The 19,501-nt window shown below is 34.5% G+C and overlaps 1 protein-coding gene across 1 annotated transcript in view; it reads right to left on the bottom strand.

Moving 5' to 3' along the window:
- Positions 1-19,501, bottom strand: part of ADAMTS19 (ADAM metallopeptidase with thrombospondin type 1 motif 19) — a gene marked incomplete at both ends in the record, with an annotated part of 162,348 nt that overhangs the window by 88,772 nt on the left and 54,075 nt on the right. The window contains one exon of the mRNA XM_084304756.1: positions 15,577-15,620. Coding sequence (XP_084160882.1) covers positions 15,577-15,620 — 44 coding nt within the window. The remainder of the gene's footprint in view (positions 1-15,576; positions 15,621-19,501) is intronic.

Here is a 19,501-nt window from a genome sequence, read left to right on the forward strand (position 1 = left end):
GCTTTTCTTTGATAGAAAGAAGCCTACAATAGAAACTAAGAAAAGACTGCTCTCAATAGATCATCATAAAGATTAGAAGATCTGTAAACACAATCACACAATTTTTCTTTTACTTATCTACAGTTGTATAAAGCATTACAAGGGTTAACATACAATGTGTATGCATGGTATGAAGGCTGCATCAGTTCCTTTGACTAATTTTCTCTACATTTCCATGTACATGTGCATCCAACTAATCTTTATTTAGTTGGATCTTTATTATCCACCTTTAGTTTTTCTATTCCACATTTGATTTACTGTGAGCTACCTGTTTAATAAATTATTAAAAAAAAAAATAAAATAAAAGTTTTCCTCTTTGTGTCTGATTAATAAACCCCTAAAATAGAAGGCTTAGAGGAGACTGACAAAGTCAATGTGCTCCTGAAGCTAAAGGAGGAATGTAGGGTGTGACTTATTACAGCTGTGCCAAAGAAAGCTGAACAAAAAGGACCAAAGGATGGCCTTTGTTTGAGATAAATTCATGTATCAGTTCAGTGGATTAACTGGTTGTGTAAATGTTTTTCTCAGAGTTAATCAAAAGGGTGTGTCTGTCTTCTTGAATTAGAACAGTTATTCCAATTATATAAGCTGAATTAATAAAATAGGTGTCCTTTGCATGCAAACCTTGGCTAACATGGAGTATTCATTACTTTTGAAGAAAAAAAGATACAAAAGAACATCTTATAGATGTTCTATACAACTCCTGTATATCATGAGTTGGAAGGGACCCCTAAGAGTCATTGAGTCCACCTTCTGGCTCACCACAGGATCAACCAAAAATCAGACCATAGGTCTGAGAGTGTTGTCCAAATGCTTTTTGAGTACCAGCAGGTTCAGTGGCGTTACCACTGCCCTGGGGAGACTGTTACAGTGCCTGACCACCCTCTCGGTGAAGAACCTTTTCCTAACATCCCACCTGAACCTTCCCAGATGCATTCCCCCCTTCAACATCATTGTGAACATGTAAAATACAATTAGACCCTTATAGTAAGATCACAGTTAAAATGGACTTTCTCAATTTTAGAATGTTAAAAGTGAAGGCAAATAAGATTAATTATATGAAAGTCAGTTTATAGAAGCAAGCGATCAGATTACTGTGGTAAGCCTCTGAATCTGCTCTGGTCAATATGTACTCAGGAAAACAATATACAGGATACAGCCCTGTGTGCCTGAACCCTAAATGTATTCAGATCTGATTTAATAGCAATTTAAATCAATGATAGTGTTGTAATCACACACACTGTGTTATGTTATACAAACAATATTCTGTTTTTATGGTGTGTAGAAAGATATACTGCCTGTATTTTTATGTTATGAAATTAATTCATTGAAAAAAAATCAGTAAACAGAGCTGGAGAAAATGATTACCTGTTCTACATATTTCCTTCTAAAACATTTTTAGAAAAATATAACATCTGATACATGTATATGGGAACAAATATCTTAGGTGATTAAACAACCTGCTGACTACTAAATGACTTGTATCTGGTATTGGTCTATTTAAAAAAAAAAATGAACGTATGGCATAGATTTAATGATGGCTTTACACTGTATAATGTACTTAAAAACAGTTATTTTTCACAGAATGCAAAACATCTTAGAGGTCTGCAAACTGAAGCTTCTGGTGTGGTATGACTTATAAAGGAAAATTAGGGATCACAGACTCTAAGGGAGATATAAAGATATCTCCCTTCTAAGGGAGATATCTTTGGTATTTTTGCCAAAAAGGTAAATGAAATTTTAATTTCCCGAGAATAACCAAAGTAGGATTTACAGTATAAGAAATTACCATGTGACTACTTGCTAACATTAAGAAACACAAAATTACATAATTTTATGAAGATGATCTTTTCTAATAATTTGCTTTGCTACTGAATATTGCTACTGCCAACTGTTTAAGCTATAATTTTTCTAGCACAAGCACAAATTTAAACATACCTTTATAAAAAGAACACAAAGAAAAGCTCAGTTGATTTAAAAATACATAGCTGGAATATATCAAAAAACATTTTATTTTAAAGTATGTATTAAAATGCTCCAGGAAATAGGAAATACACTGCGCAAAACAGTATGTTTATGAAAGAGGTGACGTACAGGTGCATTTCAGACTTCTAAGGGAGCTATGTGCCATGTTTATATTTTAAAAGTTCCCCTGTCTTTCAAGATCAGTTTCAAGGTAGTCTGCATTTTGTAAATAGAAATTTTCTACAACTTCTTAAAACTTAAAAAAAAAAAAAGGTGCTCACCTTAAAACTTGAGCTATATGTCATTTCAAGATCTTTTCTGTAACTTGCCTAAAAAGCAGAGAATACTTGTTGCATGTCTATTTTAATGAAAATATACTATATTTTTAAACTATCTTTTTCTCTTACTCTGCTTCTAGGAAAATCTCCTTGCCCACAAGAAATGATCATGAATTGATGTTATCCTGCAAAGTAAGATGATCCAGTAAATTGTCAAATATGCCTCCCTTGCAGATTTCTGAAATGTGACTTCAGAAATTTTAAAATACTATAGACCTACACCTCTGTACACCATAGTCAAAATACATTAGCATCAAAGAGCAAAATATGTAATAGAGGTAATTAAGAATTATGTCAATCCAAGTAGTGAAAATATTAATCCAGGTGCCTATCTCTCTTCTTGCCTCCCTGACATCTAGATTTCAGTTCTCACATTCATAAAATGTACAGCTGCTAAAACTCATGTTCTGGACATCTGTGAACACTGCAACACCTTTGATTTCATTTCTTGTCTCATTCCATTCCATCAAATCATTTTTTTTCTGAACATGCTTCTAAACCTTGTGTAACATCAATGTCTCTTCCCTACGTGATCTAGTCATAATAAATTACCAATGCTTTTCCTGCTTTTGCAAAGATTCCAGCCTTGATACCCCATTAATCCGATTTTCCTGTGATTTAATTTCTAGTGAGTTCTTCCCTTTGCCTTGTTACCATTCTCTGTTCAACAAGTACGTGTGAAATTGCTCTTGAGATGTATAATTTGCATTTTCTGTTTTTATTTCTGCAACAATATATGAGCAAACAAGAATTTCTTACTGTCTTTTGTATTTCTTTTTACTGTATCTGCACTACAGAAATGACACTGTGTGGTAGTGACATCAAACTATTCCTTGATAAACAGTACTTCAGCACAATAATACATTTCCACATTTTACTGTAGTCTGGGTACTGTAACACATTTCTCATGTTTCCATGAGATAACCAAGAAACACAAAGTTTATTTTACTGTTGTTGAGAACCCACTTGAAGAAAATGTTTAGAATTTATTTATTTATTTATTTATTTATTTAATCCTGGCGTAACCTGCATTCTCTTTTGTGTGAGAATAGGAGCAGATAAGGGGATTAAATCGGGGGGGGGGGGGGGGGGGGGGAAGGGTAAAATTCATGGGTTGAGATAATGACAGTTTAATAGGACAGAAAAAGAATGGAAAAAAATGTCACTTGCAATCCAAACCATTCTACAATTCTATGACTAGTCAGCTGTGATTAATTTTTTGTTTGTTTTGTGTGTCTTTGATTTTTAGATAACCTATTACTCTACAGTCAATTTTTTTTATGCTTGTGACCTTTAATTTTTTGATGGGAATAAACTGAATTTTGTTTCATTGTAAGAGAGATGAATGACAGATTTTGAGACTATTTATAGCAGATACCAGTAGCACACCTTATTAGAAAGGTGAATCATCTTAACTAATGCCTGTCTGATATATGAGAACAAAGGCAGAGGTATCTTGAGAAGAATCTTCTATTCAACTTCTTTTCAGTTAAAATTATTTGATTTAAAAATACTACCATTATTTTATCTCCAGATATCTATCCTGTATTCCATCTTAATCAGTGCCATCTAAGCAGTTATTATTATTCTGTGAAGGTGGTTTTGCTGCCCTAAGTAAGAGTCAGTGCCAACTTATTAGTAGATCAACTTGCACCTGCCCTGATAAGTTTCATCAAGACCATTTTTCAATGTTCTTGCAAATTGTTTAAATGTCAAAAAATTTGTTGAGTTTGTTGGGATGGTCCTCAAAACACTTGAACTTTATGAAAGCAAGCTGAAAAGGTCTTTCTTCTTCCAGAAAATCCACTATCCAAACTACCTGTGCAAAATCTCCAAGAACAATAAATGAGAACTAAAGGAGGTTGCTTTGTCTCACATTTGCAACAATAGATCCTGACCAGTCCCTAACTGAGCAAGCTGATTAAATGATGACTTACTTGATGAGAAACTCATGTTCTATTCATGTTGGGGTACCAGCATCCTGAGAACATAAACCCTTCAGTACAGACTGAAAACTTAAAAACAAATGAACTTGTTGCCATTTATGTGTCGTAAAAGGAAGATATGTTGTATATTACAATAGAAAATCTGCACAATGCAAGGCATTTATATGAAGAGTGAGTTTTGGTGTTCTTTCTGCATGGCAGACTTTTCACTGTTTGATGTGGTTGCATGGATCATCTACAGTTCTCTCTACAATTACCTCTCAAATACCAAAAATCTCTTTCCTTTCCACCTCAATTAAAGGTCCCACGTATTATTATCTACCCATCCTATTCTTCAAATTCCAGAGAAAAATATGCTGTTAGATAAACCACCTAATGAATGCATTATACTGATGCTTTTTTTTCAGTCAATACTATACTATGAGGGCTACTCTGTTCAAATATTACTTTGCAAACATTTTTTAAAGCAATAAAAATACTAGACATCAGTATATCTATCAAGAGCTCAGCACAAGACTCATTAGAGGAATGGCTAGCTAGTTAGAAAACAGGTTTATTTTACAGCCAGATATATTATATTGTATGCATGATACATGACAAGAAACAATTCTTTATACAACGTAATATAAAGCATGCATCAGTACTATACAGTATATAGAGAGTAATTGATTATTGATGCATGATTACCTACAGTTGCCAACACATTCAAATTTATTATGAATGTACACAGTATTTCATCTAAATGTTATCCACATAAAAACAAGCTATTAAAAAACAAACAAACAAACAAAAAAAACCCACTACTGTAGTGGTAAAGTCCAAGAGTCCATAAAAGATATTTTTAAAAGATTACAGCCCCCTGGTCTGCTTCAGTTTTTCAGATTTGAGGTTAGAAAAGTCATGCCCACATTTATCCCCTATCTGTCCTGCTTTTGCCTTAATGTGAGCATGGCCTCTTCTTGCAGATAACTAGCAACAGGACTAGAGGACATGGCCTCAAACTGAGCCCATGAAGGTTCAAGTTGGAAATTTGGAGAACTTCCTCAGAAAGAGTGGTTAGGCATTGGAACAGGTTGCCCAGGGATGTGGTGGAGTCACCATCCCTGGGAATGTTTAAGGAAAGCTTGGATGTGCTTTGATGTGATACTTAGGGACATGTTTGATAGGGTAATACTGGTGGACTGGTAATGGTTATATCAGATGATCTTGGAGGTCTTTTCCAACCTTAACAATTCTGTGATTATATGTCTTACATACCATGGCCTATTGCCCTGATGTTTCATAGGTATTTCACAACTTTTCAGTCTGGAATATTAAAAGAGTTCCTACATGAAGTTAAAACATATACACTATAAGACAAATTACTGTGATAACTAGCTTGTGATTTCCTTTTGTTTTGTTTTGTTTTATCACCAACACAAAATACACACACACTGAATAATACCACAGATTCTTTTTGCTTATTTGGGAATGCCTTTTTCTGATGGACATAGGAGTTTTGCCTATAATAAATGAAAGTTGTGGCTCAAAGCACACGTTCTAAATGTTACTAAATACAGTGTTAAAATTCTTTATGTATACTAAATCCCTCTAGATTTTAAGGTCCCTTTAAGACAGAATTTTAAATACCTCATGTAAGTTGAGACTAAATACAGAAAATAATATAAGTACAAAAATTTAACTAGAAGCAGTATAATCTGCAGAAAATGACATTTTTACAGAAGGGATACAGTTACACAATAAATTCCCCAAAACTATGGGTGGTATTGTGGGATATTACAGGACCACTTACTGAGGTCAAGAGACAAATTCAGCAGCTAAGCATGTGCTTGATACTGCTGGGATTTTGACATATGTTAAGAACAATCACAGCATGTGTCCTACATGAGAAAGAGTGCAACTGAATGCATCTGAACTGGAATGTGCAACAAGAATTAGACATGGCTCTGAATAGATGTAATAATTAATATTAAAATGTTAAAAAAATCACTAACCTCGGAGTTATTTTACACTATCTACACGATCTGAAAATGTTGATTTATTTAGTAACTGAGCTATGATTACATCTTTAATACTATCTCAACTATCCTGCACTAATTTTTAACTATTAAAGACAACTACAAATACCAACACTATCAACAAATACAAAAAATTATCCTGAATATCAAATGAGTAACATGTTAAGAGTGTTTCATTTTCAAAAATTATTATTCCTATCTAAAATTTACAAACAGATTTAACTGAAGATTTTCAAAGCTGGAGATGAATATAAAAATAAAACTTCTAGTCTATCAAAACATTCAAAACCCTACTATTTTCTAGTCACAGATCACTATGATATAATTAGTAAGAAAGCCGTAAGTGATTTTTCTGTAGCATAATCTGAAAAACAAAAAGCTGATCATCCAATCCCCCCATGACAGAGGGGGTAGAACTACATGGTCTTTAAGGTTCCTTCCAGCCCAAATCATTCTATCATTCTATGAAACAAAACAGAAAAGAGTTTTTTTTCTTCACTTTCAACTCTCTAAATGCATTGGCTAACTACTTCAAATTAAAATAAAATACAATAAGGAAGAAGGAATTGCCTGAAGCGGTTAGTCCTTGATCAATTGTTTAAGGAAGAAAAGACTTGTTTTTTAAGAATTCTCAGTGGTTAGTAATTAAAAGTAAGCTTTGTGATTATGAAATTGCCATCAAGAGTCCATTCAGAGAGATTTATTCTGTGTTACCCTACTACTGTTCAGATTAATTAAGCTTTAAACACAGAATAAAACACTGGAAAATAAAACAGTCTAATGTGTTGTAACTGCATTATTTTGTGTCTGAGTTACAACACAGTTTGAAAACAGATTCAGCTGTCTTGGTGTGAAAACCTAGGTCTCATCTCACTCACTCAGTGATGCCAACTCAGTAAAACAAAATGCATCATAAGGAAGAATTGCATCTTTGAACTTTGATGGAAGCAAGAAATGTAATCAATGTTAAGACTTTTATTATAATTATATTATTAGAGGAATAAAATTGTTGTTTGCAATAGTGAAAGTATGGATTTGATGACATAGCAAATGTATTGTCCTAGTTTCTTCTGATCTTCCAAAAAACTGTGCAGAGAATGCAATAATTCATTTGACGTTTTTTGACACACAAGGCAGACAAATCTGCAGAAAGGGTAGGAGGAACTGTACTTATTTCCCCCCACCACATTTATTTGGAATTACCATCTAATTTGCTTCTGCTTTGTTGTACTTTAAGATACGTGTCTCTCACCAAAACAGAGTTTTATTCCGAAGACAGCAGAATTCAAAGTTTCTCTGATCCTTTAAAAAAACTCTTGCATATTAAAGACATTTGTAAACCAAACATACTGTATTACCATATAGGAATCTCATTTTAGGAAACTTTTGCAGTTCTGTATTTCTACATAGTTCAAATTATACTAAATACAATATTGTAGAAGTGTCATAGGAAAAAGCATTGTTCAAAAGCCGCATCTAAACAGTGTAGTTACTCAGTCAGCTACTGGGCACATATCTGAGTGATAGAAACAAAAGATCATAAGGTGAGATTAAGTGAGGTCATTTCTATAACTAGCTTCTTCGCAAAAGTACTTGTTTTTCCTGCTCTCACTATATGAAATGTTGCTTTATATGCAGGTCAGTGAACTTATGATCTTGCTGTAAAGAAGAATGTTGTATGAATGTAAAATAGTATGTATTGTAAAGGTTGTATCAATGGCCTTACATAGATGAAATTGCCATTGGAAGTTTCTTGTAGATTAGATGGTGCATTCTCTGAATGCCAACAATCCTACTGACAAAAATTATGTTTCATTTATATAGGATATGATAAGAGGATTGTCTACTCAGGACAGCTATTGTATTTTAGAGTAAACCAGTCAACACACAGGACAAAAACTTTAAAGAACTCCTCTTTTTGCAATAACATAAGAATACACACATCTTCCAAGCTTATCTTTTGAACCTCCAGCTGATTTCATTTCTCCATTCTCTGTGTAAGAGAGACAGGATCCTCCCGCCATCTCACTACTATTTTTGGGGCAGGACCTATACATAGGATGTACACTTTGTCCTTTGGAGATTCTATTCTGCTCCTGGCTACTCTGTTACCTTTATCAGTCTTGCGGAGAAACCCAAAAATGCACATCAAAGTTAAGTATACTGTAAACAATAGGCCTCAAGGCTTACAGATTATTGTTTGGCATTGATGAACCAGAGATTTCCCTTGCCACCTGCAGGTTTAAGCAACTGAACTGACTTGTGTAGATCTGCAGTTGCCTTAAATAGTACCTTTCTTGATTATGATGATTTATTTTTGTTTGTTTGTTTTTTGATGATGATTACATGATTAAGTCTAAGAAAAAGGAAAAGAAAAAAAAAGCCACCTTTCTAGTGAAAACAAACTATTATTAGCATCTTCTAGAAAACCAGACACAGGCTACAGGATCCAGTTCTGACCATGGGGAGAATATAGAAGAGGGGGAACAGACATTCTGTTGTTTCTTTATCCCAGGTAAACCAAATACAGTCACTGAAAACAAGGTGGTAGCATCTCTTCCGTCCTTTCCTTTTCTCTTCCTCCAGAAGACTACAGAGTCTACTAATCCCAAACACAGGTCATAGACCCAACTATACAAGGTGTCAGAGACAAAAAGATTGTCTCTGCCTAAACAGGTCAAGTGGTAAGGGTTCCTGTTCTGCAGAATGCAGAGACTTGAATTAGCTTTAAATGAGCAACATTGAGTACCCACAGTAATCCATCCACAGTGGAATATGTATGGCTCAGCATGAGAGAACTCTTGCTTCTCAGCAAACTGCTACCACTTCCCCAGCTAATTAGATTAAAGGTAGCTATGGTTACACAAACTGAGTTTGGTTACACAAACTGATTTTTTTGGCTAAAACAAGAGACAACAGATGGATAAGAGTGAGGAAGCACAGGGAAACACTCTTAAAATTTACTTTCACAGTGCTGCTGCCCATATTCTGTGATGCTTCTCTGGCTGCTTTTTTGGTGGTAATGGGTCCTCAGCAGCCAACTTCAATTTATTCAGCATTAGCCTCCATCGGACAATGATAGCCCACCTAATTCCCTATTTCTGTTGTATCTGTATGTGTAGGGCTGGACTAAGTGTTGGTCTGTGGGGACAAATACTGGAGAAAAAGCCCAAATACTTTGTATTAAAGATCTACAGCTTTCACATTACAAAAAGAAAGTAAATAAATCTATCTTTGGCATTTTGCTAAGTTGGATGGAAGACATATTCTTTCACTTCATTTTGTTTTGTAGTCTTTATTGTGTACATGTTTGTCTGATTCCTTACCAGTCATTATTTGTATCCTTCTTATTTAGAACCTTTATGACAGAATGGAGACCCGATGGCGCCTAAATTTTCTGCTATTGTTTTTATCTCTGCAACACTAGATGTTACCAAAGTTAGAAATTTATAATATAGTATAGTTGTACTATTCCCCTCAAACAATCTGAAAAAAGTTTTAAGGGAGTTCTGTTTAGAGATTGCAATACCAGCATTTTATTATAAAATCCTTTCTAGTAAAATTTTAAGATTGAAATACATTTTGGGGAAACAATATTCTTATAGCTGATGTTTTAACTGAAAAATGATATCTGAAAATAGAGGATCAATTGGTATGCAATCAGTTTTTTAAAATAAAGCTTTTTTCTTTTTTCTTTTCTTTTCTTTTCTTTTCTTTTCTTTTCTTTTCTTTTCTTTTCTTTTCTTTTCTTTTCTTTTCTTTTCTTTTCTTTTCTTTTCTTTTCTTTTCTTTTCTTTTCTTTTCTTTTCTTTTCTTTTCTTTTCTTTTCTTTTCTTCACAAACCCTGCTCTTTTATGATATCATAAAATACAAAAAAAATTAAAAAGTCTCTAAACAGTACTTAACTACCTTCTCCTCTGAAAACCACAGCCTATCAGAACATTGCACTTACTCTCCTCTGAGATCAAAGAAATGCTGTAAACCCTATCTTTCGTAAAGCATCAGAAAAGTTCCATTTACTATTCCTGAGACATCCTATTACTTGGGAATTTCAAAAAGGACGAAGATTATAAGCAAATGGTATCAATTTTAAAGGAAGCTTGTTCAAAACTATACAGGTGTGTCAACTGGAGATGTATTTAAAAAAAAAAAAAAAGCCTTACCCTGTTGCATTAAGAATATTGGAACAATCAACTGATGTCACTCTACTTAAAGCAAAAGCTGTCTCTAAAATGATTCGTATTTCTGACATATTAAGTAAAATGGAACTCAACTTATACATGCTGAGAAAATTGCTGACCTTCCCTTCACTGAGACTTTTTTTTTTTAACTGTGTGTAGTGGTTTACTACAGGCTTAGGCTAACTAAATCTGGAAATACCTTTTTTGTTGTTGTTGTTGTTTTCCATTTTGTTGCAATCAGTGTTACTAGAAAATTTTACTAGTTATCACAAATCTTTCAAAACATTAACTATGGTCACAACATTTTACACAGTACATGTGCAGTACACCTGTGGACTTTTGACAAGGGATAAAAGAAGACATTACCTGAAAAATCAGACAGCATACTGCCTGGGAAAAATATTAGGATTCAGGTGCTTAGTGTCTGATAGCTGGAAGGGTATATCTTCAACAAAGACTTAGGAAAAAAAAAGGGCCAAAACATCAATTAATATTCACTATAGGATAATACTACTAAAGCAATGGCTTTAGTAATAGTAAATAGTAGAGCAAGTAGTGGAATAGAATTTATAGTAAATAGTAAATAGAAGGATAAATAATAAATGATAGAATAGAAGAATACAGTAAATAGTAAAGCAAATAATAGAATAGAAGAATTTTTGTCTACAATGTATTTTCAAGTTCTCCACATTCTTTGAGGATAAGTTTACTTTGAGCATTACAACTTGGAGTGATATGGTTGTATATCAATGTTTGGTACTTTCTTAAAAGCTGCATCATAGACACTAGAAATACAGACAATGCAATGAACATGAAGGCTATGCTGGGTTCTGATTCTCTCAACAGGTAACTCATTACTTTGTACAGGTCATTTAACCTGTAAGTATATTATACTTATAGCAATTATACCTTATACCTATACCTATACCTATGTTATAGGTATACCTATGTTATAGGTATAGGTATATTATAGGTATAGGTATAGGTATATAATTATAGGTATATAATTATATAATTATTATATTATTAATTATATAATATTATATATTATATAATTATATAATATTATATTATATTATATTAATTATATAATTATTATAATTATATAGGTATATAATTATAGGTATAATTGCTTATACCTATAGCAATTACACTCATTCCTGGACTTTTGAAAACCACTTCGTGATGACACTGTTGAGAGAACAGTGTTACCCACCCCTGAAAACTTCCAAGGCATGAGCAAGCTCTTATGCACCTCACTAGACCCTATCCACCAATCTAAATCTACAGCTTTGATGCAAATGCAGAGCTGCATGGAAGCTCCAAACAAAACTTTTCAGCTAGTTACGTACACTAACACAATTTCGATGGAACAAAATTGTGCGATTGTGCTAACATGCTGATTCATTCTGCTGGCACAAGGAAGGACTGGAAAAGGAGGCAGCAGGATGCTAAACCAAGGCAGTGAGCAGCCTCCTGTGCAAGCCCAGGAAGAAGACAGACTTGTTTAGAAACACTCATTTTTGCAGTTAACCATTTTAATCATTTTGCACTTAACAGAACTCCAAGTTGATGACAAAAGAAGACAAGCATCATTTTACAATCTGTCCTTGCCTGCAACATTTCACTGTTATATCTAGCTCACTGTTTCTACACAGGACATTAGCTAACAGCAAACAACAAATATAATACAAACGATGTCTAAGAGACTCAAAATCTTAACTGCTGGAGTAGAAAGGTAGCTAAAAGAAGAGAAAATCAAATGTGCGTGCACTTGCTTCAACAAATAGTCCTCCTGTATTTATTTGTTGGCCTAATCCTTGAAGGGAGTGAGAAATTATATGTTGCTTTCCATCTGCTGGTACTGAGATGTTTGCAGTGATCCGCTAACAAACTGCCTTCTGAATCATTGCTCATTTCAATTAGTTAAATGTGATAATACCAGAAGATGCATACACAAGAACAATACAGCATGTACTAGCCCCCAGTTTACACTTTGTGCTGATTCTTGATGATTCTTAATTTATTGAAAGCTGACAACTTAATGAATTTCTGAAAAACATAAAAATAATTGAGACATCTAAACTCAGAATTTTACCTGTCTACAGTAAAAGAAATTTAAAAATTTGAAAGAGTAAGGAAATTAGAAGACTCCAAATCAAATTTAAAAGATAGCTACCTCTGATTAACAGCCTATTTGGAGGACAGTGATCCCCTAAACAAGCTGTCTTTTGGAGACAGAGAATCTTCGCCAGTTTCAGGTCTAAACTATTTTTCCCATTAGCTAATTTAAATTTAATTTGTATACAAATATCTTCATATGCGTCCCATCATCCCCTTGCACTACCCCCTGTCTTCCCCCCCACACCCAAATAAATTAATAAATTAATAAATTAATAAAATTAATGTTCATTTTAGTCCTAGTTCCTAAAGACTGAACAGTAAAGTAGGATCTGAAACCTCTCTTTAAGTTATGGAGAGCTGTGAGAATCAGTGGTGGAATAACAGGATCTCCTTTCTGTGGAAGCATTGGAGATAGGGAGTGCATATGCGACAACAACAACAACAACAAAAAAAAAAAACAAAAAAACAACCAAAAAAAAAAGTGCTGCAGCCAAAGAACCATGGGAAGCTCAAAAACATTTTGGTCTAGTCCATTTTGATGCCAAAGCAATTGCCTTGTGATTCTCCACCCAGAAGGAATTTCACAGAAGCTATGACAATTGACAATGATGAACTTAGAATAGCTTGCCTGAAATCAGTGGTCCTGTGTTGACTGATAATGTACGACATGAGAATCTAGCTTATTTTTTTTTTTTTTATAGAAATAGGACGTTAGTCAAGGAAGGAGGAAATTGGAGTAGTTCTGGATTTACAGTGTAAGCTAGCCCCCAAACTCCCCTGGCCACAGTACAGTTTTCCTAACACTTCTAGCAATAGCACAATACTTAATAAAACTCTGAAAAATTGTAAAATAAAAAATACTCTACTTTTGAAACTTCAATATATTTGGGGAAATTGAATAAAATTCTGAACTAAAGAATAATATTATATGTTTCAAGTTTTTGACATATTTTTGATATTTTTTTTTCTTCTCAAGTGAGTTCTTGGTTAATGTTAACTATAAAACATTAACGCACTGTCATTCTAAGAAACAATGAAAAAGTATTAACTGAAGAGTTCTGAAGCTCTGAACTTCAAGTACAGTGAGACAGAAAGCACAGACAAATGTATTTGCCACCTAAATGCATTATAAACTGGTCTATATAACAGAATATTGGCACTCACTCTGTCTGGCTTAAGTGGATACTCATATCCACACTGAAAAATGTGTGTTGGCATTTACTGAATAAACAATAAATCCAGTATTTTTTTGTTTAGTACCCATCACTGGGAATAACTACAACAACCCTTTCCAATAATGACATCTGTCCTGTAATGTTCCTTTCTCCTGAATTTCACTTCTGGATTGAGTTATGTGCTACAAGGAATACCGTGAGTGTCTCATGTATGTTCACAGTTATGCTACCATTCCAACAGAATTGCCTTACTATTCTTTTTATGGTAGACAGGAGTTTGTATTTTGGTATATGCTTTTGTTTATTTTCTTTCTCTCTTTCTTTCTTTCACTGGCAAGCTCTGGAAAACTAGGAATTGTATGGTTGATACGACATTAGCATTTTTTGTCTACGCCCTTTGATAAATTCCGTAATTTACAGCATGTTAAACATCCCTGGAATTTGATATCTCCTTTTGCCTATAAAGATGTTATATGAAGATCTATAGATCAAAGAGCTCTTGCTTACCTTTCAATTAACTTCTACTGGTGATCTAATCTAGGACTAAAACTCAATGTCTGAGTTTTTTAGAAGTTAGTGAAAGCAAAAGAAAAATATGTCAAACTGAAACCACAGTCTACGTGTACTCTTAACAGTTTTACATGGGACGGGGCAACCCTGGCCATATGTACAGACTGGGTGACAAGATGCTGGAGAGCAGCCCTGCAGAGAGGGATCTGGGGGTTGTGGTTGATAGCTGGCTGAATATGCGCCAGCAGTGTGCCCTGACAGCCAGGAGGACCAACCATATCCTGGGGTGCATCAAGCACGGCATCACTAGTCAGTCAAGGGAAGTGACTGTCCCGCTCTACTCTGTGTTGGTGCAACCTCACCTCAAGTACTGTGTGCAGTTCTGGGCACCACAGCACAAAAAGGGTGTAAAACATTTGGAGAGTGTCCAGAGAAGGGCTACAAAGGTGGTGAAGGGCCTAGAAGGGAAGACGTGTGAGGTCACTTGGCCTGTTCAGCCTGGAAAAGTGGAGGCTGAGGAGAGATCTTATCACGGTCTACAGCTTCCTCATGAGGGAGAGTGGAGGGGAAGGCGCCAATCTATTCTCTTTAGACACCAGTGACAGGACCCTCGGGAATGGTGTCAAGCCGAGGCAGGGGAGGTATATGCTAGACATCAGGAAGAGGTTCTTCTTCTTACTGAAGAACCCCAAAACAGTGTGAGGGGGAATGAATTTTGACAGAAAACCTCAACATAGCCAGCACTTACTTTAATTGTAGGTACCAGAAGATGACTTGCACAACAGTAAATATCCTGTAAGTTTCTGAACAGTTATATGCTTCATAAACACTGTATTACTCTATTACATTATATTCGTACAGTAAAAAAAAAAAAGACATATTCTTATCAAACATAAATCCACAGTAGTAAAGAAATAATCATATACATGCTTTAACTTGCTATTCTTAATTAAGAATACTAAAACAATTTGTTATTAAACTGTCAATGATTTTTTTTTAAATAAATAAAGAGTATATTAAAGAAATGAGATAGAAATATAATACTTTTTAACACTCTATTTAGTTAAATGGATGTACAACAAAGTACTGTATATCTAACTATCTAGATACCTGTATATATCGAACAAAGTATTATTGGTACTTTAGACATCTGTATTTTAGCTAGTTACAGCTACCCATTGCAGATGCTGCTGTCATATTGCAGCTTTACATATCTATTGATGTAACACTCACTTTACGAAGTGGTCTATACACACAGCCTCTTACGTTTATTTACTTACCAACAGTATCACATGGTTCGTCTTTATGCACGCAGAAATCCTTCCTAGAATTGGGGGTGGAAAAAAGAAAAATGTTAAGCAAGCCAAACTGTCAGACTCACAATGATTGTGTGACCTATTTACAAATACCTTATGTGGCTCAAAGAATAAATACATAACATCATTATCTCAACAAAGAGTATGGGGAAGCAAAGGCCACGAATACCCAAAACTTCAAATATTCTCAGAAGAGATTTAAGAGTAGTCAGGTGACAAAATAATGTATCATACATTTATATTGCATTTTACATAATTTTGCCTTTTCTTAACCATTTCAACTTTTTGAGATGTAACAAGTCTAAAGTTAGTCTTCAGAAATTTGCAGAAGTTATCTTTCATTTGAAATAAAAATACCTGTGATACTTAACGCCAGATCCAAAAGAAGCACTGTAATCCAGGATTTAGATCAAAAAATAGAGTAAAATTGTGCTCCAAAGTCAATGGTTAACATGACTAAAAGAAAACATGGTGTAAGTGCATGTTGGACAAGTATTTCTGGTGGGGCATCCATTCTAACAGTGCTCGATTTCAAGTTAACTCATTGGGAAATGAATATCACCAACACAACTCTCAGTCTAGCCACAGTTCTAAAAATGAGAGCACTTAATTGCATTAAGTGGAGTAAATACTTGTACTGGGTCTGACTGGGATGGATTTAAATTTCCCTGCAGCAGCCCATACAGTGCTGTGCTCTACTCTTGTAGCTACAACAGCACTGGTAACACACCAGTGTTCTGTCTATTGCTGAGCAATACTAGCACAACATCAGGACTCCCTCTAACCCCTCCAGAGCCAGCAGGCAATAGGTGAGGCAATAGGTGAGAAAGGAATATCACCAGGGCAGCTGACCTAAACCAACCAAAGGGATATTCCATACCATATGACATCAACCTAAGCAATAAACAGTGGAAAAAGGAAGGAAAGGGAAGCTCTTGTCCTTAAAACGCGTGTCCTTCCAAACAATGGCTATGCATGTGTAGTGGGTTTACATGGCAAGGTTTTGGTTGCATGGGGCCCTAGGGGTGGCTTCTTTGAGAAGAATCTAGAAGCTGCCCCATATTAGATAATGGCCCCACTGCTGACCAGAGCTGAGCCAATGAGCAATGTTGTTTGTGCCTCTGTGGCAGCATTTTTAAGAAAGGGAAAACAAAAAAACCTGCTGCCACCCAGCAGCTGTGTGAGAGAGGAGTGGGAAACAGCCCTGCAGCCACCAAGGTCAATGAAGAAAAAGGGGGAGTAGTTCCCACTTGTTGGTGGGAAGTAGAGAGTAATTTCTTTCCTCTGCACTTCCACATGGCATTTGCTTGGTTTTATTTTTTTTCTTTTTTCTCCCTTTAGATAATTTTTAAATTAATAATAATTCTACCTTAATAATTATTTTTTATTTGATTAAATTATCCTTATCTGAATCCATGAGGTAAGGCTTTCCTTTCCTTCATCACCTCCTTTTTTGAGGAGTGGCAGTGAGAGAACGGTTGTGGTGAAGTTCAGCTGCCTAGCAAGATAAAACCACCACAATACCTTACCCCTGTTTTAAACAACGTCTGCCTGGAAATCATTTTCACACCTATTTTACACATTCTCAGAGACAGATAACAAAATTATCAAAAAAGCAAAGGCAGAGTTTCTTTTTAATAGAATTTGAGGTATGCATTAGAATGCATACCTCATGCATTATGCATTAGAATGGGGTATGCATTAGGAAAAAAAAAAAAAGCACAACACATATGTCATCTAAGAAAAATATTGCCTACTTACCTGAATTTTATTGACATGTACTCAAATAAAGAACATTCTGTCCTTATGCTGTACCACAGAGTAATGGTCTCAATTTTTACATAGGCAATATGGGCCAGAGATACCTCATTTCATATTGAAGCTACATCTATGAAGCTACAAAGGTACAGATGTACATATAGATAGACATAAATATATATATAAACACACATATGCACTTACGGACACATATCTATGTATTTATTATTAGTGGCTGTATTTATCAGTGGAAGCTAACTGATACACTGGAAAGAAGTAACCAATATAGAAATTTTCTGTTTCCAATAATGCTTAAATTATTAAATAGTTTTGCATGAATAATCATATTTGCTTTTTTATACCTAGAAAGCTCCAAGTACGCATTTCATGCATATATACTGACTATAGTATAGTCAGGTAACACATTGTTAAGTAGATATATTACATCTTTTAATAAATACAGCTGTTAAAGGCTCTAAAAGAAAAAAGTAAGTTGGAATTCAGTTAAATAATCACATTAATATGGATTAGACTCAACCCCAAATTCTACTTTTTATAGAACAAGATTTAACAATGAAAGATAGTTCTCTTTCAGAAATGTCTGACGCATTCAGAAATGTGTATTTATTTTCTAGTAACTAAATGTTTGTTAGCATTGTTTGCTAGGAATTGTTTGGTGCTTGAGATGAGAGAGTAGACTAGTGATACTTATCATTTTTACAAATGCAACTATTCAAAGAGCTTTTTGTTTGTTTGTTTCCCACAGACTATTCCCACATAGTGATTTAGGCTGAAAAGCAATCTCAAGAGGCTGGCAGATTTCTGACACTTGTTAAAGGCCACACAGCCACAGACATAGGGTTATAGGTTTTGATTCTCCAGTCACTATTGCCAGATAATTACTGAATAGTAAAGCAAAACAACACTGCTAGAAACAAATCTTCTGACTAAAGTGATAAAGTAACTCTGGGAATCCATTTAGATGAGCTTTGGAAATACAGCCAACAGTGGTGAACAAGAAACTATAATCAGATACAGAAGGAAGTTCTTTAGTTTTTCAAACCTGCAACAAATTGCATTAATGCACTGGGTTGTAACACAATTCTTTGTTCTGTGCTATGTGACACAAGGGACTTACTGTATTGTTAAGCAACATGACAGAATGATTAGAAATATAGTACTTGCTGTTAAGCAAGAGAACATGTATAAAGACAATCTAGGACATACATGGTCTTCTACACATAGCCATACAACTACCATAAATATTAACTGATGTAGTAAGAAGATTAAAAAAAAGCATACCTTCAAATTTAACAGAAGATTATTGCCAATGTTCAAGAGGTTTTTGCTTATCTAATAGCTTTGTTCTCAGTAACTTACTGAGCTGTTTTTGTTTTGTTTTTCCATCTTGGCTGACTACGGTTAAGCTATGCATCCAGAGTCTCATTATGGGACTTGGGGGAAACAGTTCTGCTATGATTTGGCAAGAGGGAAGTACAATAAATGCTTCTTAGTTCCTTTTTTACACTGAAAGAATGCAATACCTCCTTTTATTTCCAAGTACATGAATGTATTACACTCACTTAAGACTAGGCTCCTTAGCAAAGATTTAGGGCTCTAGCTATACCTACAAATGACTCTTACAGAAATTGTTCTCTAATTCCTAAAAGGTAATTTATATATTCCATCACATTCCATCAACTACCTTCCAGTATGTATACATTTAGCCTACACATGTGTATATATATATACATACATATATATGTATATACTTTTATACGTGTATAAACCATTGAGATTATTTGTTTGTTCTTTTCCTTCCTTCTCTTAGCAAACTAGGGCTAAGATAATAGCATTATCATTAATTCATACATAAGGTTTTGGAGCACAAGTCCCTAAGTCTAACAGTGAAAGCAAAAAATTGGTTAAAGCACACTGAAATCCACTCCTAGTAAGTATATAGCATACAACTTCCGTTATTCTGAATGGATACTTTGTGTGCACATGGAAGGGAAAACAGGTCTTTATTCAAGTGAGAGTAAAGAGGGGTTTACTTGAGATTTATGATTGGTGATCAAACTCAAGTTTGATGAAATTGGCTAATACTAGAAAAAATTCTAAGCAAGAATGG

The sequence above is a fragment of the Netta rufina genome (genome assembly GCF_964035555.1).
Source record: "Netta rufina genome assembly, chromosome: Z".
Taxonomy (NCBI): domain Eukaryota; kingdom Metazoa; phylum Chordata; class Aves; order Anseriformes; family Anatidae; genus Netta; species Netta rufina.